Source organism: Leuciscus leuciscus, assembly GCF_965113295.1.
Source record: "Leuciscus leuciscus genome assembly, chromosome: 25".
Lineage (NCBI taxonomy): Eukaryota > Metazoa > Chordata > Actinopteri > Cypriniformes > Leuciscidae > Leuciscus > Leuciscus leuciscus.
Genome location: NC_138724.1, coordinates 26,220,803 through 26,246,364, shown reverse-complemented (window position 1 = coordinate 26,246,364; position 25,562 = coordinate 26,220,803). Strand labels below are relative to the sequence as shown.

At 41.2% G+C, this 25,562-nt stretch overlaps 2 protein-coding genes and 1 long non-coding RNA gene across 7 annotated transcripts; 2 read left to right on the top strand and 1 right to left on the bottom strand.

Annotated features, from left to right (window-relative positions):
* Positions 1-12,025, top strand: LOC309490106 (N-acylneuraminate cytidylyltransferase B-like). Of its 4 annotated transcripts, none has more exons than XM_082159128.1 (8): positions 1-359; positions 821-963; positions 6,146-6,301; positions 6,581-6,714; positions 7,637-7,731; positions 7,804-7,975; positions 8,522-8,687; positions 9,389-12,025. In XM_082159128.1, the coding sequence occupies exons 1-8, from the start codon at positions 28-30 to the stop codon at positions 9,601-9,603; spliced, it is 1,413 nt and encodes a 470-aa protein (XP_082015254.1). In that variant the 5' UTR covers positions 1-27; the 3' UTR covers positions 9,604-12,025. The 4 variants fall into 4 exon arrangements, with proteins under 4 accessions (XP_082015254.1, XP_082015253.1, XP_082015252.1 ...); XM_082159127.1 differs by having other exon boundaries at positions 6,572-6,714; XM_082159126.1 differs by having other exon boundaries at positions 7,637-7,975.
* On the bottom strand, positions 7,816-24,424 carry LOC309490129. Of its 2 annotated transcripts, none has more exons than XR_014202591.1 (4): positions 24,031-24,419; positions 23,864-23,950; positions 8,513-8,641; positions 7,816-7,954 (listed from the first exon to the last, which is right to left on the bottom strand). It is a non-coding gene; the product is annotated as an uncharacterized lncRNA (long non-coding RNA). The 2 variants fall into 2 exon arrangements; XR_014202590.1 differs by having other exon boundaries at positions 7,918-8,021; positions 24,031-24,424.
* On the top strand, positions 21,886-25,465 carry LOC309490114 (N-acetylneuraminate-9-phosphate synthase-like; the record flags this gene model as incomplete). Its single annotated transcript, XM_082159140.1, has 6 exons — positions 21,886-22,017; positions 22,465-22,680; positions 23,873-23,972; positions 24,436-24,590; positions 24,705-24,971; positions 25,058-25,465. 6 exons carry the CDS (start codon positions 21,886-21,888, stop codon positions 25,244-25,246), a joined length of 1,059 nt encoding a protein of 352 aa, XP_082015266.1. The 3' UTR covers positions 25,247-25,465.
* Between the last annotated feature and the right edge of the window lie 97 nt (positions 25,466-25,562).

The following is a 25,562-nucleotide window of genomic DNA, read 5'->3' as shown; positions in this document are numbered from 1 at the left end:
GTTTATAGGAAACGCCTCCGATCGTTTATGCTTTTCAATCAAACTAGTAATCTAACGTGTAAAAACAATTATTCTCAAAAAATTGTGTCCAATCCGCATCTTGTGAGTGTGAATCTCACTTCTCCGTTCCCTCTGCGTCTCAGGGCGATGGAGAGCCACGGGTTCGCACAGGCTCAGGCACAGGCTCAGGTGAGTTCGGGTGTCGGTTCCCCGTCCTCTGGACTCCCTCACCGGGCGGCTCTGATTCTGGCCCGGGGTGGCAGTAAAGGAATCCCTCTGAAGAACATCAAGAATCTGGCCGGTGTTCCTCTCATCGGATGGGTGCTGAGAGCTGCCTTGGACTCAGGGGTCGTTGACAGGCAACTACATTTGAGCTTTTCTTAACTATTTTAATATTATGGCTTTAATAGGATTTTTGTTCTTCAATGTGTGAATGAAACCAACTTAAACTGGGAGATAAATTAAATGTTTGTGGTGGATATTGCCTAAGTTTGTCGTCATGTTTAAAAATAAAATGAGATAATTTACCAGGCTGCTTTTAGGTCAGACATTTCCGCGACGAATAAACAATACAGGCTAATTGGGGCTTATTATCTCGCAATTCTAACTCTTTTTTTAAAGCAATTGTTTAGCCCATTTCTCACAATTCTGACTTTTTATTTTATTTTATAAGCCTATACTCTTTTATTGTTATTATTCCGCGGCGATCTTCCATCTTCTAAGATTTCTATTAAAATAGTTTTAATTTGATTTAATAAAAAATTATTTTGTAAGTAAAATGGAGTTATTTATTATTCTAATGACTGATGTTGTGTGGCAGTGTGTGGGTTTCCACAGATCATAATGAAATTGAGCGCGTCGCAAAAGTCTGGGGTGCGAAAGTTCATCGTCGCAGTCCTGGAGTTTCCAAAGATGATTCCAGCTCTCTGGCGACCATCCAGGAGTTCATCCGACAGAGACCCGGTGAGACAGACCTTCAGCATCATCTTACTTTCATTTTATGCTTAAAAAATTATCTAACTTGCTGACAGGTTTTGCATTGCGAGTAGCCTATGACTTGTAGAGCCTTTTATGAGATAAAATGAAGCCTTTTATATAATATATATATGTTTTGTCATTTAGCCTATGCTATAATTGTCCTGCATATGTGTTTTGAACTGAGGAATGTAGGAGATAAAAATATAAGCTAATAATGTGTGTGTGTGTGTGTGTGTGTGTGTGTGTGTGTGTGTGTGTGTGTGTGTGTGTGTGTGTACAAATGTGTACAGTTTGTACAGAATAAAAACCATTAAGTCTATGGAGAGTTCCCGTTAACCATATATATACAAGGATGGCAATATCCCAAATCCTTGGACATGGTTTGGTCCCCATGCATGAGGGAAACAGCTTATAAATAAGTGACGTTTTTTTTAAATGTAAACATGCTGAAAGATTTCGGTGATGGGTTGGTTTATGGATAGGGTATGTGTATTGGGAGAGAATATACAGTTTGTACAGTATAGAAAACATTATTTCTATAGAAAGTCCCTGTAAAACATGAAAACACAACGTGTGTGTGTGTGTGGTTGAGCACTGCAGAATTAATTTGAACTTGTATAGTGTATTTTGCAAGGAAATTTATGTACTTTAAATAATTTTGGGGAAAATTAATATTCCATGCAAATATATTTCATTGTAAATGTTTTTAGTAAGCAAAAAGTGTGAATTATAACAAGGCACGTTGTTGAAATATTGAGATGTTTTATAAGCAGTATAAATGTGTGTAATATAAAGAGGGAGACCTGGAAGGTTCGATTAACGAACAAGATGGCGCCGCGGATGGCTGCCTCGGTGTGGAGCTCTCCAGTTATTGTGTTGTTTTTGTTGGTTTGTTCTGCGTTTAGTCATTCTTTTCCTATCAGTTTCACCAAAGACGAACTACTGGACATTAGGAAACACACACCAGACAACTTTTCTACAGATTTTGATTACTCAGACGTTTTACTGGACATTCTCGTCGGAGGGGCAGCGGTGTTGTTCAAACGCGCGGTCAGACGCAAACGCGGGAAGCGCGCTGGCGCGCTGGTGAAACTCCGCGAGCGCGGCCTCCGCACTGCACTCCCTAGTATTCATCTTGCAAATCTCCGATCTCTTCCTAACAAAATGGACGAACTTCTTCTCCTCACCCGCACTAACAAGGATTTTTTAAACTCCGCTGCTCTGTGCTTCACTGAAACCTGGCTGAGTGAAGCCATACCGGACAACGCACTACATCTGCCGGGCTTTCAGCTGTTCCGAGCGGATCGCATCGCGGAACTAACGGGGAAAACGAGAGGTGGTGGATTGTGTTTCTACATTAACGAAAGTTGGTGTTCAGATGTAACAACACTGAAGAAGATGTGCTCTCCTAACTTAGAGGTGCATTTCATGAACTGTAAACCTTTCTACTCGCCACGGGAGTTTTCCTCATTCATTCTCGCGAATGTTTACATTCCTCCAGACGCGTGTGTGAGCGCGGCGATACAACAGCTGGCTGAACATATAGCTGAAATGGAACAAAGGTACCCAGACTCTCTTTTAATCATTCTTGGGGATTTTAACAAAGCAAATCTCTCCCGTGAACTGCCAAAATACAGACAGCATGTTACATGTCCTACCAGAGACAGTAATATATTGGACCACTGTTACACCACGATAAAGAATGCGTATCACTCCGTCCCACGGGCAGCTTTGGGGCTCTCTGATCACTGTTTGGTTCATCTTATACCGACCTACAGGCAGAAACTGAAATCAGCTAAACCTGTAATAAGGACTGTAAAAAGATGGACCAATGAAGCAGAGCAGGATCTACAGGCCTGCTTCGATTGCACTGATTGGACTGTTTTTGAAGCTGCAGCCACCGATCTGGATGAGCTCACAGATACTGTAACATCATATATCAGTTTCTGTGAGGATACATGCATTCCTACCAGGACATTCTTATCATTCACTAATGATAAACCATGGTTTACTGGGAAACTCAAACAGCTTCGTCATGCCAAAGAGGATGCTTACAGAAGTGGGGATAAAATCTTGTATAACCAGGCCAGAAACAGACTGACAAAGGAGATCAGAGTTGCTAAAAGAAGCTACTCTGAAAAGCTGAAAACCCAGTTTTCAGCCAACGACCCGGCATCAGTCTGGAGAGGCCTGAGGAACATCACCAACTACAAATCACCATCCCCCCCATCTGTGGAGAATCAACAACTGGCCGACACTCTCAATGCATTTTATTGCAGGTTTGAGAAGCCCAGACTCACACCTCACACCCGCTCTGATGTGCACTTCACACATCCACCATCACCTCCTGCAACCCCTCTCCTCCCCCCTTCTGCCATCCAACCTGAGCTTAAGGTCTGTGTGGAGGACGTGAGCCGAGTCTTCAAAAAACAGAAGACTAGGAAAGCTTCAGGCCCAGACGGCATCTCATCTGCTTGTCTAAAAGCCTGCGCTGACCAACTGGCCCCAGTCTTCACGCAGATCTTCAACAGATCATTGGAGCAGTGTGAAGTTCCCTGCTGCTTCAAACGCTCCACTATCATTCCGGTTCCCAAAAAACCTAAAATCACTGGACTTAATGACTACAGACCTGTCGCTCTCACGTCTGTGGTCATGAAGTCGTTTGAAAGACTGGTGCTGGCCTATCTGAAGGACATCACTGGACCCCTGCTGGATCCCTTTCAGTTTGCTTACAGAGCAAACAGGTCTGTGGATGATGCAGTCAACATGGGACTGCACTATATCCTGCAACATCTTGACAGACCTGGGACTTATGCACGGATCTTATTTGTGGACTTCAGTTCGGCCTTCAATACCATCATCCCTGATCTTCTCACAGCCAAACTGACTCAGCTCTCCATGCCATCCTCAATCTGTCAGTGGATCTCCAGCTTCCTGACGGACCGGCAGCAGCGAGTGAGACTGGGGAAGCTCACATCCAGGACCCTCACCATCAGCACTGGCGCCCCCCAAGGGTGCGTTCTCTCCCCACTGCTCTTCTCCCTGTACACTAATGACTGCACTTCTAAAGACCCCTCTGTCAAGCTCCTGAAATTTGCAGACGACACCACCGTCATCGGTCTCATCCAAAATGGTGACGAGTCTGCTTACAGACTGGGGGTTGAACAGCTGGCTGTCTGGTGCAGCTATAACAACCTTGAGCTGAACACGCTCAAAACAGTGGAGATGATTGTGGACTTCAGGAGAAAATCCCCAGCACTCCCCCCTCTTACCATCATGAACAGCACTGTGGAAGCAGTGGAGTCATTCAGGTTCCTGGGCTCTACCATCTCTCAGGACCTGAAGTGGGCAAATCACATTGACTCCATTGTGAAAAAGGCCCAGCAGAGACTGTACTTCCTTCGCCAGCTGAAGAAGTTCAATCTGCCACAGGAGCTGCTGATCCAGTTCTACTCAGCTGTCATTGAGTCTGTTTTAAGTACTTCCATCACTGTCTGGTTTGGTTCAGCTACCAAATCGGACATCAGGAGACTACAACGGACAGTCCGGACTGCAGAGAGGATTATTGGTGCCCCCTTGCCAACCCTCCAGGACCTGTACTCTTCCAGAGTGAGGAAGAGAGCAGGTAAAATCATCACAGACTCCACTCACCCTGGACACCCCCTGTTTGAACTGTTACCGTCAGGACGGCGACACAGATCACTGGCCACAAGAACATCCAGGCACAGGAACAGTTTCTTTCCACAGGCCATTTCCCTTCTGAACACTTAACATGCCCCCCAATGCATATGCCTGTAAGTGCAATACTCCCACTGTCTAGTGCAATATTCTATTCTCTAAGTCAGGTGATATTTATATTTATATTATTCATACTACTCAAAATACTGTAAATATGTTCATAATCTGTAACATGCACTAGACTCCCACTGTCTAGTGTAATATTCTCTAACTCAGGTGATATTTATATTTATATTATAATTCATATTACTCAACATACTGTAAATATGTTCATAATCTGTAAATGTTTATTCAGACTAAACCCAACTGTGACCCCTTTTTTGACTTTCTATACTATTTTTATTTTTTATTTTTTTTATATATTTTATTCTTAGAATTTGTATTACTATGTTTCTTGTTGTATTTGTATTTGTATATGTGCACTGGAAGCTTCAGTACCAAGAAAAATTCCTTGTGGGTGCAAGCACACTTGGCAATAAAGCTCTTTCTGATTCTGATTCTGATTCTGAATATATCGCAATTACAAACAATTAAAAGATGTAAAATATTTAAGGGTTTGCCTTTATTAAAGGAGCCGTATGTAAGATTGTGGCCAAAACTGGTACTGCAATCACTTTCAAATTACTGTAGAGCGGTGTATCCCCTCCCCCTCCCCCTGTCTCGAGGTTGCCAGATAGGCTGCAGGATCCAGCAGGAACGTAGGCTGCTACGTAGCTGTTGTAACTAGAGCAGAGCTGGCAACCCCGATGCCGAAACATTACTAACTTTGTGATTGGTAGATAGGTGGAGGGTGGAGCATCAGGCCAAAACACAACATGACAACATCAACATCAGTTGAGGGTTGCAACTTCACTTTTTAAATGACAATATCCTGGCCGGACTACTGTTGTCAGTGATATAAGTTTTTGAAATGAACATGATTTCTTAATGTCTAGTGACATATCAGGGCCATTTTATGATTAATTGAAATACATTTCTTACATACAGTTCCTTTAATGATAACTCTTTACAATAAGGTTTCTTTTGTTAACATCTGTCCTTGGTACAGTGTAATTATACATTTAAGTACTGAGTAATATTAATTAACTAAGTGTACTGACTATAGGGTTAGGGTTAGAATTAGGTTTGTTGTAGGTTTAGTTGCATGTAATTATGCATAATTTAAAGTTATTACTATAGTAATAACATGTAATGTGTGTAACAAGGACACTGTAAAATAAAGTGTTACCTACATTTGATACAATCTTTGTTAATGTTAGATAATAAAAATCAACAGTGCATTAATCAATAAATGCTGTAAAAGTATTGTTCATTCTAAGTTCATGTTAACAAATGAAACCTTATTGTAAAGTGTTACCAAAACTGTTTACGGCCCAGAAAGGCCTCCATCTTTACTGTATTTGTCATTTGTTTTGTTGCTGTGTTTTAGAGGTGGACATCGTCTGTCATATTCAGGCTACGTCTCCATGTCTGCACCCTCATCATATCAGAGAAGCCCTACAGATGATCACGGGACAGGGGTTTGATTATGTGTTTTCAGTGGTGCGCAGACACCAGTTTCGGTGGGTGGAGGTGGACAAGAAAGGTACAGTATCACGAAAACATCTCACAAGCTCCAATAAGGAGACAATTACAGATTTTTGCTTTGTATGAATATAAGGCAAATAAGGACTTTCCATTTGGTGTTCATGCAAAATCCTTTATGATCACTGTTTTAACAGCATGTTGTAAAACCAAAAGTGTCACATTAAATATACTTTGATATCATATTATAATCTCTATGTCCCATAAACCTGTTTCTATGAAAAGGTTTTTTGTTTAGTGACAGTCATAAAAGCTTGAACTACATCTGAAGGTTTATTAGAGGGTAAGAATCCGACTTCTCCGAACATCGATGTGGCGTACAGACCTCGACGCCAAGACTGGCCTGGGGAACTCTATGAAAATGGCTCTTTCTACTTTTATAAGAGAAAGGACCTGGAAAACGGCCTTAAACAGGTGGGTAGTTATCAAAATATGGTGGAAAACCTGTTCCTTGACTTCTTAGTCATGGAAAAGATTTTAATTAGCCTTGAAACACCATGTAAAGACATAATGTAAATTGTACATGTTTTTTAATTATTAGTGCCTGAAAAGCCCCTTGTCCCCATTCATTTGGTACACCACTTATGACATTTACAGTTATTTATTTGTTCATTTTTATTACCTTTTTTTAGAAATATATCAGTATATCTGTATATCTGTATCGGCCGATATATGATCATATCTAATGTTATAGTTATCGACCCAATAAGAAAATTTGGCCAATATATTAAAGCCGATAAATCATTTCCTTCAGCTGAGACACTTCAGATGCGCGCTGTTTGCCATGATGGTTTGAATTGCTTGAAATATGATTGGAATCACTTCGAAAAGTAACATTTGCAGAGCAAGTCTGTCATATAGGCTACATTAAATAATAATTAAAACAATACTGTAAAATAATGAAGTTACACCTTCATCATGACTATACGTTGGCTTGTGCATTCACAGCCTCTTGTTTTGTGCAATTGTAAATTGTAATGTTATGTTTATCTTGTATATACTGTATATATATATACACATGACCTATCTCATATAGTTTGGTTATGAATTAATGCGGTTGTAAAGCGCACCAGTGATCATCGCTACATATGAATAACTATAACAAACTAGGCTACTGTATTGTATGTGTATGATTTATGTTGAAGTGCTTCAGACATAAAATAAATGCATAAAAATAAATCTGATGTAAAGATGTTCATAAATACTTGGCATCAGCTTTAATGGGAGAAAAAGTCAATATTTAAAAAAATACATGTCCCATGTGTGAAACCTCTCCATGAGAGCTCATGACCTCAATCGCTCTGCTTCAGTTATTTTGATCTGTTCTGTGTTTTAGCTGGGCAAGATCGCTTACTATGAAATGCTGCCTGAGCACAGCGTTGATATCGACGTGGACATCGACTGGCCTGTCGCTGAGCAGAGAGTTCTGAGGTGGGGATTTCATCAAACTCTGTTTGTGACAAAACACAATAATGCAGATATAAATGCTGCCCTGTTCTGCAGGTTTGGCTACTTCGGCCGAGAGGAGAAAGCGGCGGTCAGGCTGTTTCTGTGTAAAGTGTCTGGCTGTTTGACGAGCAGTAAGATATACATGTCAGTTTCTGGAGAGGATCTTGTGGCCTTTAGTGCTCGAGACGTGGCAGGCGTACAGATGCTAAAGAGAGAAGATATAGAGGTACAGTTGTAGCCTGGGACAAATAATGGGGCAGAGTACCTTTACACTGTAAAAATAAATAAAACAATTTTGGCAGTATAATACTGTAAAAATACTATGGTAAACACCTGATCATTTATTAATGGGAAGTTCCTTTACTATAGTAAAAACTGTAAATATAACAGGACATTTTAAGTATAATTTTACATTAAAATACTTTAAAATGAACAGACTTTGGATGTAAAAACATTACAAAAATTATCTTATAATTTACAGTAGCTATGTTTCCATCCACCTATTTTTATCAGTGATTTTTATGCAAATTGTGGGATATGCATAATAAATGGGAGACCATACACTGAAAAAAAAAAAAGAAAGTTCTGGCAACCACAGCTGCCGTTACTTTCCCCTTTTTATAGAGTAGCAACACCTATGGCCATTCACAAACCATTTCATTTGTTCATACATCTATTATTGTCAATAGCATGCAACGTTAAGAGCAGAAGAACATGTATTAAGAAAGTAAACAGGGATCATTTTGATTTCATGTTTCCTAACTTTCATCAGGTGATCCTCATATCCAGCGTGAACGAGCCGCTGTCCAGGGGTCTCCTGGAGAAAGTGTCCCAGCAGGCCGGATGTGGCCTCAGGATTGAAGAACAGCACAAAGGGTTTGATGTGGAGCGGCTGATGAAAGAGAAGAAACTGAGCTGGGATGAAGTGGCCTTCATGGGTGAGTGTCATGTTCAAAATCCAGCGAAACCAGTTTTAAGCAGGTAAAGTAACATTTATTTATATAATACTTTATATGCAATACAGATTGTTTCAAAGCAGCATCACAGTAATAAACAGGAAAAAAACTGAATTAATGAGGAAGACTTCATCAAATATGAGACAAATTCCAATTCTGCTAGAAAGACAATAGTGTCATTATTCAACTCAGTTTAATGTTGATTCAGTTCAGTTCAATGTCGATGTTGCAAAATCCATCAAAGTTATCATGAAATCAAATATACAATTCTTATTTTTATTGTATATTGAAGCATTTATTATAATTGATTTTTAAAGCAAGATTTTAACTCTGACTATATTAGATGTACTGTATAATGTATTTTCATTATGAGCTCCTGTATATTTAAAAGACCTCAACACATAATCTAAAAAATAAATAAATGCATTTTACTCTGCCTTGTATTGTATGGTATAACTATGGTAATATTTACTTGTGAAATTACTAAAATAAATTGTAGCTCTTTATTAATTAATAATCTAGATTTTAATAATCTATGTATCATAAAGCTTCGATCTAGAGCATTTTGCAATGTTTTAAACTGGAAGACACGGAACGTCCAAACGAATGGTGTAAATAAACCTGGAACCAGATACAAAATAATATTTTTTTAATTGAGCAGTCTGTGATGTTTTCCCTCACAGGTTCAGAAGCTGAAGACGTAGAGATCCTGTCTCAGGTGGGGCTGAATGCCGTCCCATGTGACGCACCTGTGGCAGATCTCATCGCAGCGAAATACACCTGTCAGAGAACCGCCGGCCACGAAGCCGTTCGAGAGTTTGCCGAGTACATTCTGACGCTGAAGAAAAAGAGCTCGTCACACGTGAACCAGGATCACATTGACAGGGTTCATTTTTAAAGAGCATTTCAGTTTCAGTTTTAAACAGTCAGTTTGTGTTTAACATGACATCGGATCTAATTTGAATGAATAAAACACCAGTGCGTGTCTGTGAGCGAACAGTTGTGTTCTACTTTCTCGTCCGGTGTGCGACCCCCTTTAGACCTAAGTTAGCCTGTAAGGTGTATAATTTTTTTGGTCTAAATTAAGTCAGTCTTTATTTTTGTGAAACAGTCTAACTTGCATTAGATTAGTCTATGAGCAAATTTTAGACTTGTCTAACACTATAGATCGGTCTAAAATAGCTTTGTGAAACCGGCCCCAGATCTAATTTGAATGAATAAAACACCAGTGCGTGTCTATGAGCAAACAGTTGTGTTCTACTTTATCTTTTTACTTGATCTCTCTCTATATATATTTACTCATTTCTTCAAATTCAATATTCATTTGCTTATTGCATATCATTTTATGGTTTCATGTTTAATATTCTGCTATGTAATTAGGAAATGTCCTGTCAATGTTATCAAGGAGAGTGTTGTGCAGACATATAGTTTTAAGTCACTTATAAGTTATTAGTTATTAGCCGTGGGGAATCCACGTGTACCAGATCTGGGCCGGAACTATGTTCCCTGTTCCCAGAGGCTACACGACATGCAAATGTTCTACTTCTAATCAAACACACTTGATTTATCGTCTCAAACTTAGGAAAACATTGGATATTTGTACTGTTGAACAGGGTGGGCAAACACTGCAGCAAAAAATGGCAGCCCACTGTTCTGGATGTGTGTGTGTTCAACCCGGTATCACGACAAGACGTGAAATAATCACGTTGGTCCACTTTGGGAAACGTGTAGATGTCACAGTTTAACACCTTCAGACGTGAATCTACTCGTCATTTCAAATTTTTTACTCTCCTTACAGAGTTTTAAGCAATGCATGCTGGGAAATAGAAATCTGTTGTAACACATTCTGTTTGAGTTATACTTAACATAATCAGTTATTGAGTGCACAGCTCAAGTATACTAATAATATCATCATACTTCCCCAGTTGATTGATTGCATTAATAATTGCAAAACATTTTTGTAATACAAGCTTTCTGAAATGTTACGTTTAAATGTGCAGATGTGCATTCATTTGCACTAATTTGCATACTTTCCAGAACAGAAATCTGAATGTTGGATAAAGCCAGGTTCAAAATTTTGTTGATACTAGAGTTGAAGGTTTTTACAGAAGGTATTTTTTAATATCTCTTTTGATATCACTTCGTAAATCAGAAAATTCTGTCAACAGAAAAAAAAACGTTTTAATTAATAAAATGTTTAAAATTGAACAAATGATATATGAACAAACCCCTCTGGAATTTTTTTTTTTAAATGGAGCAATAGGAATACAAATGTATGTAAGTGCTGCTGAAGTGGATTTATGGTTCAGTGCAAAAGAAAAACTCATTTTGAGAAAACAGCTTTAACAGATATGTACACGTAAAGAAAAATAAATAAATAAAACAACTACAAAATCTTTTGAGTTTCAAATACTAAGAATTTTTTTTTACAATTTTTTTTAACTACATAAAAACCTTTTTGCCTGTAGTGTTTTGTCTTAAGCGTAAATGAACGTTCAGAAATATTTGATTGAAATGAACTTGTTTCATTGAATAAAATTGACTGGTTTAACAGTTTAGTCTTGGCTGGACACACATTTTTAGGGCATTAAAAATACCCTAATAATAATATCAGTTCCAGTGGTTGAATTAGGGCTGTAATGATCACTGTGATATGCCTATAAGACATGTGTAAAGTACAGTTTTGTTTTCTAAAGTAGTAATAGCAAATGCTATATCGTTAATATGGAAACGAGATAAAACTGGCCCATAAAAGACACATGGCGACCTTGTTGACGATGAACGTTTAATCCACAATAAAAGTCAAATTTGTATAACAGATGTTTGAGCTCTAAAATGATTCCCTATCAACCATAAAATACTGTTTGTGGTGGATGGACTTTGGAATCTTTTAATGACACTTTGGAATTTTTAATGACTCTGTGGTCATTGAAAATCCCAGGATGTCCTTCGAAAAAGAGTATGGGTGTAACCCCGGCATCCTGGCCAAAATAGAATAGAATAGAATGAGGCATTTATATAGCGCTTTCATATGTACTACTGTACACCAAAGCGCTTTACAATCATATCAGGGGATCTGTCCTCAACCACCACCAGTGTGCAGAATCAACTTGGATGATGCGACGGCAGCCACAGTACAACGGCGCCAGTGCGCTCACCACACACCAGCTATAGGTGGAGAGAGGAGAGAGAGTGATAGAGCCAATTCAATGTAAGGGGATTATTAGGAGGCCATGATTGGTAAGGGCCAATGGGTGGAATGTGGCCAGGACACCGGGGTTACACCCCTACTCTTTACGAGAAATGCCATGGGATTTTTAATGACCACAATGACGCCCCCCTGCTGGCCTCACAAACACCTCTTCCAGCAGCAACCTGGTTTTGAAAATTAAAAAAATAAAATAAAAATAATCCAGAGGGGTTTGTTCATATAGGCTATCATTTATTCAATTTTAAACATTTTATTAATTAAAATGTTTGTTTTTTTTCCTCTACGGGCTGTTGACCCGAGAAATAGATAAACATAGTAATTTTCCACACATATACAGATAGACTGAACACTGAAGCATATCTCCATAGATTATGCAGCTGACACTCGGACCCTGAAGTCAGGCACGTTGTGACCTTCCAGGTCGCAGATTTGGGTTGCTGGGTGCCAGCATGTCCAGATCAACAACTCAGTCAATCTTCAATAATGCCAGTGGTTCCTTAACCTGTAACCAGGAAGACTAACACACACACCGACACACAGCTTTTCCAAGGTTGGATTTGGCCAGGCTCTAACTATAAACAGGAGTCTCATCTCAAAACATCAAGATAACAAGTTCTTTCTCTCAGGATGGACACTTTAGTCTAAATGGAAAATATAGGCTTTAACTGAGAAATGGTCCCTTAAACTATAGACTTCAATCACCCCTATTTGTTTTAACACGTTGCAGACCTTTCTCAAACACAAAACAAGTCCCTATTTCATTTCTGGAAGCCGGGCTAAATGAGCAAGCACGGTTACTGCATTCAGATATCAAATACTGACATTAAAGAATACATGAAAAGAACATTTCAGAAAATACAGATAAGAATAAGAATAAGAAAGAATAAGAATAAGAAAATAAGAATACAGAAAAGAACATTTGATCACACTGGTAACTTCTATAACAAAGTAAAATCTCCAGAGAAGTCATTCAACTCATTTGATATTTAGAAGGAAAAATATTGATTAATACCTTGATTATAATCACTCATTACATATACATTGAAGCAGCGGTGCATTCCAATCCACCCGCTTCAAAAGTATGCAAATTAGTGCAAATGAATGCACATCTGCACATTTAAATGTAACAACATTTTTTTTGTGCAATTCTTAATGCAATCAATCAACTGGGGAAGTATGATGATATAATTAGTATACTTGAGCTGTGCACTCAATAACTGATCATGTTAAGTATAACTCAAACAGAATGTGTTACAACAGATTTCTATTTCCCAGCATGCATTGCTTAAAACTCTGTAAGGAGAGTAAAAAATTTGAAATTACATGGGTTTTTTTTATATTATATTTTTTGCACAAGATCATTAGGGGGAGATCTGTTATTTTTAGAATTTAAAAGGGTTCCTGTTTCAAATGTAAGAGAATTGAGTTACGTATTCTAAATGTAATGGTTTTAATTAAGTTTCAGTTTCTTTTGTACTTTTACTTCACAGTACTCATAACGTCATGTGAAGGCCAAGTGTGGTAACCCATACTCAGAAATTGTTCTCTAATCCATCCAAATGAGTGCACACACACTCGGACCAGTGAGTAGTGAACAAACACACATCCGGAACAGTGGGCTGCCATTTTTTGCTGCAGTGTTTGCCCACCCACAGTGACACAGCAACAGTACAAATATACAATGTTTCCCTAAGTTTGAGACGATAATTAGGTGTGTTTGATTAGAAGTAGAACATTTGCATGTCGTGTAGCCTCTGGGAACAGGGAACATAGTGCCGGCCCAGAACTGGTACACGTGGATTCCCCACGGCTAATAACTAATAACTTATAAGTGACTTAAAACTATATGTCTGCACAACACTCTCCTTGATAACATTGATAAGACATTTCCTTATAACACGGCAGAAAATTAAACATTAAACCATAAAATGATATGCAATAAGCAAATGAATATTGAATTTGAAGAAATGAGTAAATAGAGAGATAGGTCAAGAAAAAAGATAAAGTAGAACACAACTCTTTGCTCATAGACACGCACTGGTGTTTTATTAATTCAAAATAGATCCGGGGCCGGTTTCACAAAGCTATTTTAGACCGAACTAAAGTGTTAGACAAGTCTAAAATTTGCTCATAGACTAATGCAAGTTAGACTGTTTCACAAAATAGACTGACTTAATTTAGACCAAAATAATTATACACCTTACCCCCTAACTTAGGTCTAAAGGGGGTCGCACACCGGACGAGAAGCGCCGTGCCGTGTGTATTGTATTAAATACAATCGTTGCAAACTAAAGTCTGCAGTCTGAACACTTTACCTCAGAGCGTCCGTTAACTGAATGAATTGAGAATATCACCGGAAAACGCCTCGGTTACGACTGTAACCTCGGTTCCCTGAAGAGGGAACGAGCGTTGCGTCGAAATGACGCTATGGGAACGCTTTGCGTGATGACGTCTTGAAGCACATGTAAAATCAGTCCAATGGTGTGGCGGAACGTCAGAGGCGGGTGACGTCACGTACCAGGAAGCTATAAAAGCCGGCCCGAAACAGAAAACGAAAGCTTCGTAAAGTCTGAAGTCGCGCTGACAGGCATGAAGGAGATATGGCAAGGCGACGCAACGCTCGTTCCCTCTTCAGGGAACCGAGGTTACAGTCGTAACCGAGGCGTTCCCTTTCAAGGGAACTCGCGTTGCGTCGAAATGACGCTATGGGAACGTCTATACCAACGCCTCCATAGCTACAAATGTCTGTCCTGTGTGTAATCATGTGAGCAGCAATAAGAAGACAAAACATGAGACCCTGGAGTAGAGTCTAAATCCAGAGAGTAGAACCTGACGAAGGTGTGCGGTGAGGACCAGCCTGCCGCATCACAGACGTCCTGTAACGGTACTCCTGATATAAGGGCCTTAGAGGCCGCCATACTCCTAGTAGAGAGCGACCGGACAGCCAAAGGAGAAGGCTGTCCAGCCGCCTCATAAGCCAGTGAGATAGTCTCAACCACCCACTTGCTCATCCTTTGCTTAGACACTGGACCTCCCTTGTTAGGGGAGCAAAAGTCACTTTTACGCCACAGGGCAGCTCTGTGGACATACGCGTCTAACGCCCGAACAGGGCAAAGCAAATTATTCGCCTCCTGGTCCGATTTCGAAAGGGAGGAGGACCTCCAAGTGCCACGAGGGAAACGAGATACCAAAGGGTCTTTCCCCACAGACATTCCACCCAAAGGACTGTGGTAAGCACCTACGGCCGCCACATAAACCTTTAAAGTGGACGGGGTCAGACCAGCAGTGAACCGGTCCTGCAGGAACTCCAGAACTGTACCAATTGGGCAGTTGACTGGATCCAACCGACGGTCACTACACAAAGAGGTGAATACTCTTCAGTTCAGGGCATAAAGTTTCCTCGTGGAGGGAGCTTGGACTGTAGAATGGTCTCAACAACCTCAGTTGAGAGACTTGACTCTATGAGCTGGGCCCCCTCAGAGGCCAAGCCCACAGGTTCCACAGTTCTGGCCGAGGGTGAAATATCGAGCCCTCTGCCTGGGACAGAAGGTCCCTCCTGACGGGTAACTCCAGAGGATGCCCGTCGAGGAGGGACACAATATCGGGAAACCATACTCTGCCCGGCCAGTGCGGGGCTATAAGAAGTAGATGGACCCGGTCCCTGCGAACTCTTTCCAGAACTCCCGGGAGCAGAGCAACTGGGGGAAAGGCGTACAGACGTAGCCTCGGCCACGTCTGTACCATAGCATCCAGTCCCAGAGGAGCTGGATGCGTGAAGGAGAACCAAAGTGGACAGTGAGACGTCTCTCGAGACGCAAACAGATCCACTTATAATTTCCATATCAGCTCCACCACCTCGGGGGTGGAGCCACCATTCCCCGGGCCTCGGCCCCTGTCTCGACAGAGTGTCTGCTCCTATATTCTGGACCCCGGGGATCTAGGCTGCCTTGAGTGACAGCAACTTCCCCTGGGACCACAAGAGGATATGGCATGCCAGCGCAAACCCCCTTGATATAGGCGACTACCGACGTGTTGTCCGTATGTACTACACATGGTGTCCCCTGAGACCTGTGATAAAGCTCCTCAGAGCCCGGAAGACAGCTAACATCTCTAGGCTATAGAATGCCAGGAACGATGATGGTCTTCCCACAGACCTTGAGATGAGCGACCCTCAGGATCGCTCCCCAACCCGTGAGGGAAGCATCCGTCGTTAGCAGTTTGCGACGACAAGGAGCTCCCAGCACTGGGCCCTGGGACAGGAACCAAGGTTTCTTCCACATAACCAAGGCACGTAGGCATCACCGCGTGACCTTGATTGTGCGAAATGGGTTGCCCCTCGGGGAAAAACCCTCTGGTCCTGAGCCACCACTGCAGGGGCCTCATGTGCAGCAGTCCAAAAGGTATCCCGTTGGAAGCTGCTGCCATGAGACCCAACAGTCTCTGGAACTGTTTGACAGTGAGTAGCTGGCCTAGCTTTACACTTCTCACAGCTGCCAGGATGGAATCGAAGCGTGGCGATGACAGGCGCGCCTGCATCGACACTGAATCCCAAACCACGCCTAAAAAAGTGGTCATCTAAAATGGAGAAAGCACACTCTTCTTGGCGTTCAGTCGTAACCCCAACTCTTTCATATGGGCGAGAACAACATCTCGATGTTGAACCGCCATCTAATGCGACTGAGCTAAAATCAACCAATCGTCGATGTAGTTCGTGATGCGAATACCCCGGAGGCGCAGAGGCGCCAGAGCTGCATCCACGCATTTGGTGAAAGTGCGGGGTGATAAAGCCAGGCCGAATGGAAGAACTCGATATTGGTATGCTTTGCCCCCGAAAGCAAACCTCAGGAACTTCCAATGACACGGACGGATGGAAATGCGTCCTTGAGGTCTATCGTGACAAACCAGTCCTCGGACCTGATCTGTGGCACGATTTGTCTCAAGGTTAACATTTTGAACTTGAGCTGCATGTACTCGTACAGAACTCGAAGATCTAAAATGGGACGCAATCCCCCGTCCTTTTTTGGAACTATGAAGTACCGGCTGTAAAACCCGGTTTCCCTGTTGGAGGGGGGTACATATTCTATGGCCCCTTTCTCTAACAGAGTGTTTACTTCATGTTCCACAACCAGAACCTGCTCGGGGCCCACCACTGTGGGCAGGACCCCCATAAACCGCGGTGGGCGTTAATGGAATTGTATCTAATACCCTTTTTCCACGGTCTGCAGGACCCAACGAGAAACATTTGACAGTAGCTTCCACGCTGTCAAATATTCTACTAGAGGTACCAGTCTCTCGAGACTGGTTTCTGGATTTTGTTGCTGTTGAGTAGTCGGTTCGTCGCCCTGTAACGGCGCACCGGCAGGGAACGACCAAACAGACTGCTCCAGCACCCTCCTCAGAGGGGGCGGGCATCCCGAGGCCACTACGTTTCCGGATGGACCTTGAGATATGTGCTCGCCGGAGACCGCTGCGCCCTGTAACACCGGAGGCGGCAGGGTTGGCAGAACGGTCCCCTGAGGGCACCGAAGAGAGACGGCACCGTATTTTTCTCCTGCTGTTGAGTAGTCGGTTCGTCGCCCTGTAACGGCACACCGGCAGGGAACGACCAAACAGACTGCTCTAGCACCCTCCTCAGAGGGGGCGGGCATCCCGAGGCCACTACGTTTCCGGGTGGACCTTGAGATATGTGCTCGCCGGAGACCGCTGCGCCCTGTAACACCAGAGGTGGCAGGGTTGGCAGAACGGTCCCCTGAGGGCACCGAAGAGAGACGGGCACCGTGAAAAGAGGTGTTAACCGCTCTGCTTCGGGGGGACTACCCTCATTTGTCCTGAGCCCTCAGACATCAGGACTTTTTCCCAGCAGCCTTCTTGGCGGTAATAACGGTCCGCAGATCCGTTTTACCCCTCGAAGACTGCTGGGTTTGAGAGCGCCCCGAGATTTTTGTGGGGGAGCACGAGAGGACACACTCTGTTTTTGAGTGGCACGATGTTCAGCGCTCTTTTTAGAGGAGTGAGGCTGCTCCCGCTCAGCAGCCTCAATGAAAGAACGGCGGGGGAGAAGTTTTTGTAATGCAGCTGCCTGTTTAGCAGCTTCCTGAGATTTAGCTACCGCACTGTTTACTGCATCACCAAATAAACCAACAGTGGAAACCGGAGCATCTAAGAGAACGTACTTTTCTTTCTCTTTTATATCGCTCAAATTGAGCCACAGATGCCTCTCAGTGGCCACCAGGGCTGCCATAGACCGCCCGATTGATTTAGCGGTCTCCTTGGTGGCCCTGAGAGACAGATCTGTGGCTCTGCGTAGTTCAGCCACTGTGTCAGGACCAATTCCCCCGCCCTCCTCTAAATCCCCCAATAATTCTGCCTGATAGGCTTGCATAATAGACATCGTATGCAGACACGCTGCAGCTTGACCAGCGGCTGCATACGATTTATGAACCAGAGATGATGTGAATTTTACTGGCTTAGAGGGAAGTGAAGGAGCTTTCAGGGAAGATGCCGTTGCTGGAGAGAGATAGCTCGCGAGCGTCTCTTCCACCTTCGGCATCTCCCCATAACCATATTCTTTATATTTGTGAATGGAAGAATAGTGGGATGTTTGTGGTGCATACACTCTGTATGAAACCGGTTTTCCCCACGATTTCGACACCTCAGTGTGGAGATCGGGGAAAAACGGAAGGCTTCTTCGCTGAGGCTGTGTACGAGCTGGCAGGAAGCGTTCGTCGAGCTTACTTTTCGAACGAACGTCCTGCCTATCCTCTGGCCACTCAATAGATAATCTGTGAACTGCTCTCGTGACAACATCGAGCAATTCCTCAAAAGCGTGAGACTGAGGTGGCAAATCCTCAGACTCAGCTTCAATACTAACAACGTCCAACTCCTCAGAGCTGGACAATTGCAGTATTGGTGCCTCCATCGGGGGGGAAGAAACCGCAGCGCGTGCTTCCACACCCTGATGAGAGGCACTGGATCTATCAGAAGGATGTTGAGATAAGGCAGAGCCCGTCTCAACATCCACTGATAAATCCATTTGTGAACCCCAGGTCTGAGATCGGCGCCGTGCCTCGGCAGCGGCGGGACCCAAGCCCTGGGGAACGCGATCGGGATTGAACCGAGCCAAGCGGGATCGGAGCGTACGCAATGGAAGCGCCTCGCAATGCACACAGTCACCACCCTCGAGTGCTGACTGGGCATGCTCCTCACCCAAACAAACAACACAAAGAGTGTGAGTATCACCTCCCGTTAAATAACGCGGGCAGGGATGGACACACACTCTAAACTGCTGCTTGCTCGCCATACTGAATATATATATATATATAATATAGACAGACAACACCAAATAACAAGGACAGATTCAACACAGAGCGCAACTGAAGACTCAGAAAGCTTTCGTTTTCTGTTTCGGGCCGGCTTTTATAGCTTCCTGGTACGTGACGTCACCCGCCTCTGACGTTCCGCCACACCATTGGACTGATTTTACATGTGCTTCAAGACGTCATCACGCAAAGCGTTCCCATAGCGTAATTTCGACGCAACGCGAGTTCCCTTGAAAGGGAATCCGATAACATCAGCAGTTTACCACGCAGCTAATTTCTGTAAATGAATGTAAAACGAAATGTATATTGCAGGACAGGGTGAAGTCAGTATATACATTAACGACGATTTGAGACAAATATGAGACGAAAATGTAAATGGCGCTCTGTGGCGCGGCAGGATTTTGAACAAGGTCCTGACAGCCGTTGCTGGGCGCCGCGGACAGACGCTGAATGGCGCCGCCGGTTTGCACTGCGTTGATATTTTATGCAACAGGAACTTTTCTGAATGCTGTTGGTGACACAGTGGGTCTCAGCAAAGCTTCTGTGTCACGGCTGGTAACGTTACAGGGTATCTAGACTTGTACCATGTTTTTAAAATCTTTTCTGTACGTCTTAACGCTCCGCTCAACGATCGGACTGTTAACTGTCGTTGCAATCTTTTTCCAAATTAAACATTTCTTCTTGTTACTACATTCTCCGCTAAATTTCCCAAGTAAAATGTCCTTGTAACTGTTATACTCCTCCGGCAAACACATATTTCCCGCTACTCGATTTCCCTTGCTGCACTGAGTGCGAGCATTTTCCCGCACTGCTAATCTATTTTTAGCCTTGCATTCGAGACTAAAAATAGATGTGTGTGAACTGTAAAATGTATTTAGGAGCATGAGTGCGAATAAAACTTCTAGAACATCTAAAATGGTATAACAAGCATCTTATTTCAATTTCAGTTTTCAATTTGGTTATGGAAAAACAGCGATAAAGCCTAATAAGATTATTAAACTTTAAAAGGCTATTATTTAATTAAGATGAGTAGCATGGCGGAACGAGTGGTGCCGCGCTGGATGAAAATACACATTCTCTCTCTGACAGCAGCTGTGGTTACTTTCAGAGTTTTGCGATATTTTTTAGTGTACATTATTAAAATCTAAATTTAAATATGCTGATATTAATGGACTTGAGCTAACAATGAACAGTTGTATTTATATTAATTAACGTTAAAGAATAATAACTAGGCTATATCAAATGTAGCTATTGCCCATTGTTGAGGTACTTAATGCATTAACTAACATTAACTAATGGGACCTTATTGTAAAGTGTTGCCTATTGTTCTTTAGGCTATAGTTCTTTAATTAGTTTGACACAATTGTTTGCTTTATAATTTATTTTTTGTGTGTGTTGTTTTATCGTATATTTAAAGGTTCAAAAAGTTATTTAAACTTGTTAGGAGGACAACACTTTATTCTAACCTAATTCGATACGTGACAATACCTTATACAGTGATAAAAGCTTCAGCAATTATCATTAAATGAAGATTTCACATTTACAGTTTAAAGTAGCCTAGGACTATAAATAATTACATGATTATTGAAAACAGTTTGAAGCAGCAATATTTAAAAAAAACCTTGTGTACTTTTTGAATTCTTCTAATAATGTCTCTTTATATCCTTCTTAATCCGGTTTAACATCTATATAAACGTATACATATATTTCAAGTTCAAGTTCAAGTTCAAGTTGAGCTTTATTGTCATTCCGCTACATGTGGGGACATACAGTGGAACGAAATGTCGTGCCTCGCAGGACCATAGTGCTACATAAATACAGACATACAACAATGAAGTAAAAAAACACTATAAACCTATACACAACTAACCTACTGACAGATTTAACTATAAGTATACTATATATAAGTATTTACCCTATACAACTAAAAGAATAAAGGATAAAAAATTAAATAAAAAATAAAAAATACAAACTATATACTTCACAAAAATATTTAAGATATAACCGTATTTGAGATATAACCGTTGGCAACGGTTAGGATGGAGCTCTTTTCTTATGGCAGCGTGAAATTCTTTTCGGCCCCTTTACTTGATGCCAGAACGCTATTGATCACATCTCCAGCCTCTTAATCATTGATCTGTTAAACAATTCGTTTATAAAATGTCTGCAGAGTTTGAACTTTGTCCTGGAAGAAAAGTTTATAATATTTCTTTCATTTCTAATTCCTTCTCATAAACTCTGATCTAATATGATATAAAAGGCCATTGTTAAGTAATACACTAAGGCACATTTTTTATTGCACTTTATTAAATTCGTTATTGTCCTGAAGTCATCTGTGGGCCTGGTGTATGTGGCACTGCTAAATAGTTGCTGCTAAATACATAATGGCCTTACGTGATCAAAATTCAACGACATCTGAATTAATTATTTGCTTCTTAATCCGGTTTAACATCTATATAAATGTATAAATATATATAGGCAATTTGAGTTATACGTTTTGTGGGTGGGAGTTGGCAATGGTTAGGGTGGAGCTCTTTTCTTTAAATGGCAGTGTGACCTTTTTTCCGGCCCCTTTGCTTGATGCCAGAACGCTAGTGATCACATCTCCAGCTCTCTTAATCATAAATCTATTAAACAATTAGTCTATACAATGTCTGCAGAGTTTGAACTTTGTCCTGGAAGAAAAATTGGGGGCTCCAACCCCTGTTTTATCATCGCGGAGATTGGACAGAACCATCAGGGAGACTTAGAAATCGCCAAAAAAATGATCCGAATGGCCAAGGTAAAGTACAGCTTTATCAGATGTTTAGTCTTATACCGTGTTGATTCTGGGGGGGAGTATGTTCTTTCTTGCAACAGCAGGGAAACCGCAAAACCATGTTCACACAGAACAAGTTTTCCATTCCACTGAGCTACTTTCCCTTTGTTTTTTAATTTAAACACGATCGACGGACATGTTTGCCCATTTGCAGCGTTTTTTACTATAAAAACGTGTTCTGTGTGAACAGGCCCAAACTTAGAACCCCATCTGTTTAGTAACCATGGTAATTTCACTCCGGAAATATAATTTTTTCAAATATCAGGTCAATAATTAAGAGGGGACGTTTCTATAATACAGCTCCTGAGCTATAACTCACACATTGTATCACATTAAATTAACTTTTAATGGTGAAACTCATTTTTGTTGTCAACCAAATCCACTTCTGCTTCCTACTTTAACTCCACACAGGACTGTGGAGCTGATTGTGCCAAGTTTCAAAAGAGCGAGATCGAACACAGATTCACCAAGCTCGCTCTGGAGCGTCTCTATACGTCCCCTCACGCCTGGGGCCCGACCTACGGGGCTCATAAACACCATCTGGAGTTCAGTCACCAGCAGTACAGAGAGCTGCAACAGTTCGCCAATGAAGTTGGCATTTTCTTTACTGCATCAGGGATGGATGAGGTGAACAAATGAAAGAGGGTCTCAACGTTTCCCTTACGAAAAAGAAGTATACTTCAAGTTAATTTGATGAAGTATAGGCTACTTAAGTAATGTTCAAGTATATTTTTAAGTATACTTTATGTAGTAAGTATACTAATATCAATGTGTACTTGTAGTAAACTTGTAAGTGTACTATTTCAATACTGCTTGGGACTAAATTGGACCACTTTTAGTATATAAAAGTATATGTTTAAGTGTACTATAAGTGTAAGAGTATAGTAAACTACTTACTTTACTATTTTAATACAAGTAGTAAATTTTTTAGTTTATGAAAGTACACACTGAATTGTAGGCCTACTCTCAGTAAACTACTAGTTTAGTAGTTTTACCGCAAGTATACTTGTAAGTTACGCTTAATTTCATTTGGTAATATTAAGCAGACTTGATTTACACACTGTTTAATGTTTGATGATCACGTTATTTTACATTTGAGTGAGTAATCTTCTATCACTTGTTTCAGCTCCTTCTCCTGTATTTTGATCCAGAGATTCTGTACTAAAAGATGTGTCATAACGCCCCCTACCGTATAACAGTGAAAACATGGATAGCTGGAAAATTCAGTCAATGGTGGGGAAAGAGTAAAGTAGAATTAAAGTAAATTCCTATGTACACTACCAGTGGACTAGCCTATACAAAAATTCAGATACGCAGAATTAGAAACATAGCCTATCTGTTTTATATCAATATTCTAATCAATATTTTCAAATAATGTAAGTTTCATAAGACTGTATATGAAAAACTATGTAAAAAAAAAAGTATATTTAAAAGGCTACTCGATCAAAAGGGTTAACACAACTACAAGCCAAGTATACTTTGAATACTTTATTATACTTTTAAATATATATCGATCAAAAGATTGAGTAGGTTACAAGTACAGGCCAAATATACTTGAGGACTTTTCTCTCAGTATAAGTCAAGTACACTGAAGTGTAATTTTAAGTATATTTCCTGAGAAGTACATAAAGTATATTTTTGAGAAGTATATAAAATGTAGACTGAAAGTATACTTTCTTATTTTTTGTTTAAAAGAAACAAGAACACTTGAATAAACTTATTTTTCGTAAGGGTTATTATATATCAAGAGAATATGTGCATATTAAACCCAGTAGATTGAAATGCATTTCATAACTTTTCCTCTCCCTACCTCAATCAGATGGCTGTAGAATTTCTTCATGAAATCAATGTGCCGTTTTTTAAAGTTGCCTCAGCTGACACCAACAATATCCCTTACCTGGAGAAAACCGCCAAAAAAGGTAAAACTCACTGACGTTGACACACATTTCAAATGAAAAGTCCAGAAGCTGTCCTTACATAATCTCAAAAGTGTTGTTGCTGAAAACTTGTTCTATGTATTTGTCAGATTCACTGCCAAGGTCACAGTGTTCCTCTATTTACACAACATTTATCAGACACTATCCAGCGACTCGCAAATGAGAAAAGTACAAGCCCAACCGAGAACTGAATCTGAGAAGCTTCTCTTGTGCACTTGAAGTCAGTTATTCTGGAGCACTGAGAAATAGGTATTGACAGTGCTGATTGGCCAGAGAGCAGAGCCAATGAAACCTAGAAATCCTGGTGTGGAGTTTCATGTTGCTGGCTCTCTTTGAGTCTAGAGAAATTGGCATGTGTGTAATGTGATAATGACTAAAACTTTGACCTGATTTTCTCCCAGAAGCAGCCATGTCTTGAAGCTGATGTTTTGGTGTATTTGTGTAGGTCGTCCCATGGTGATTTCTAGTGGAATGCAATCTATGGAGACCATGCGCTGTGTTTACCAAACCATCAAGCAGCACAATCCCAATTTCACGTTCCTGCAGTGTACCAGCGCTTATCCGCTGCCAATAGAGCACGTCAACCTCAGCCTGATCCCTGTAAGACACAATCACTTTACTCGCATCTTCATAAAATGATTGTTTATTAACGTATTTTTAGCTGAGTAGTTTCGGTTTTGCTTAGAATCTTTTGGTTTCCTTTTTCCTACGCAGGAGTTCCAGAAGGAGTTTCCGGACATTCCCATCGGCTACTCTGGACATGAGGCGGGCATCCATGTGTCTGTGGCCGCTGTGGCACTCGGGGCAAAGGTCCTGGAGCGTCATGTGACCCTGGACAAGAGCTGGAAAGGCAGTGACCACGCAGCATCACTGGAGCCGGCGGAGCTGGCGGAGCTGGTGAAAGCCATCAGGACGGTTGAGATGGCAATGGGTTCACCGGTCAAACAGATGCTGCCCTGTGAGGCTTCCTGTCACAGCAAGGTCAGATAAAACGCTCATTCTGTCAGATTATAAAACCAAAAAATAATCAAACGTCATTCAATCAATGGTTATGTTCTTTCTTGCAGTTGGGTAAGTCAGTGGTGGCCCGGAAACCATTGAAGAAGGGTGAGACATTAACTCTCGACATGCTGACAGTAAAAGTGGCCGAACCGCACGGCATGAGACCAGAGAACATCTTCAAACTGGTTGGCAAGAAAATCAATGTGGACCTGGAGGAAGATGCCACCATTACTGATGCCATGATAAAAGACTGATGATATCTATCTATGCATCTTATCAGTCATTATTAAAAACATTTTTTAATTGCATTCTTATTGTTTTGACATCAAAAATATTTAAATATGGCATCTTGTATTGATTTTGCAAGTGCCTAATGTCCTGTCATAGGTTTGCTCTGTTGTAACCTGTCTCACAGACTATTGCTTTTGTCATTGTTGTGAACAAACACTTTATCCAATAAAATGTAAAATGTCTCTCTCTCAATTGATTTCAGCTCAACTTTGACTCTTGGGTCTTTGTTCATATTGGTCTCTCAAGCTATGTTTCCCAAAAGCAAGATGTTTTGTCCTA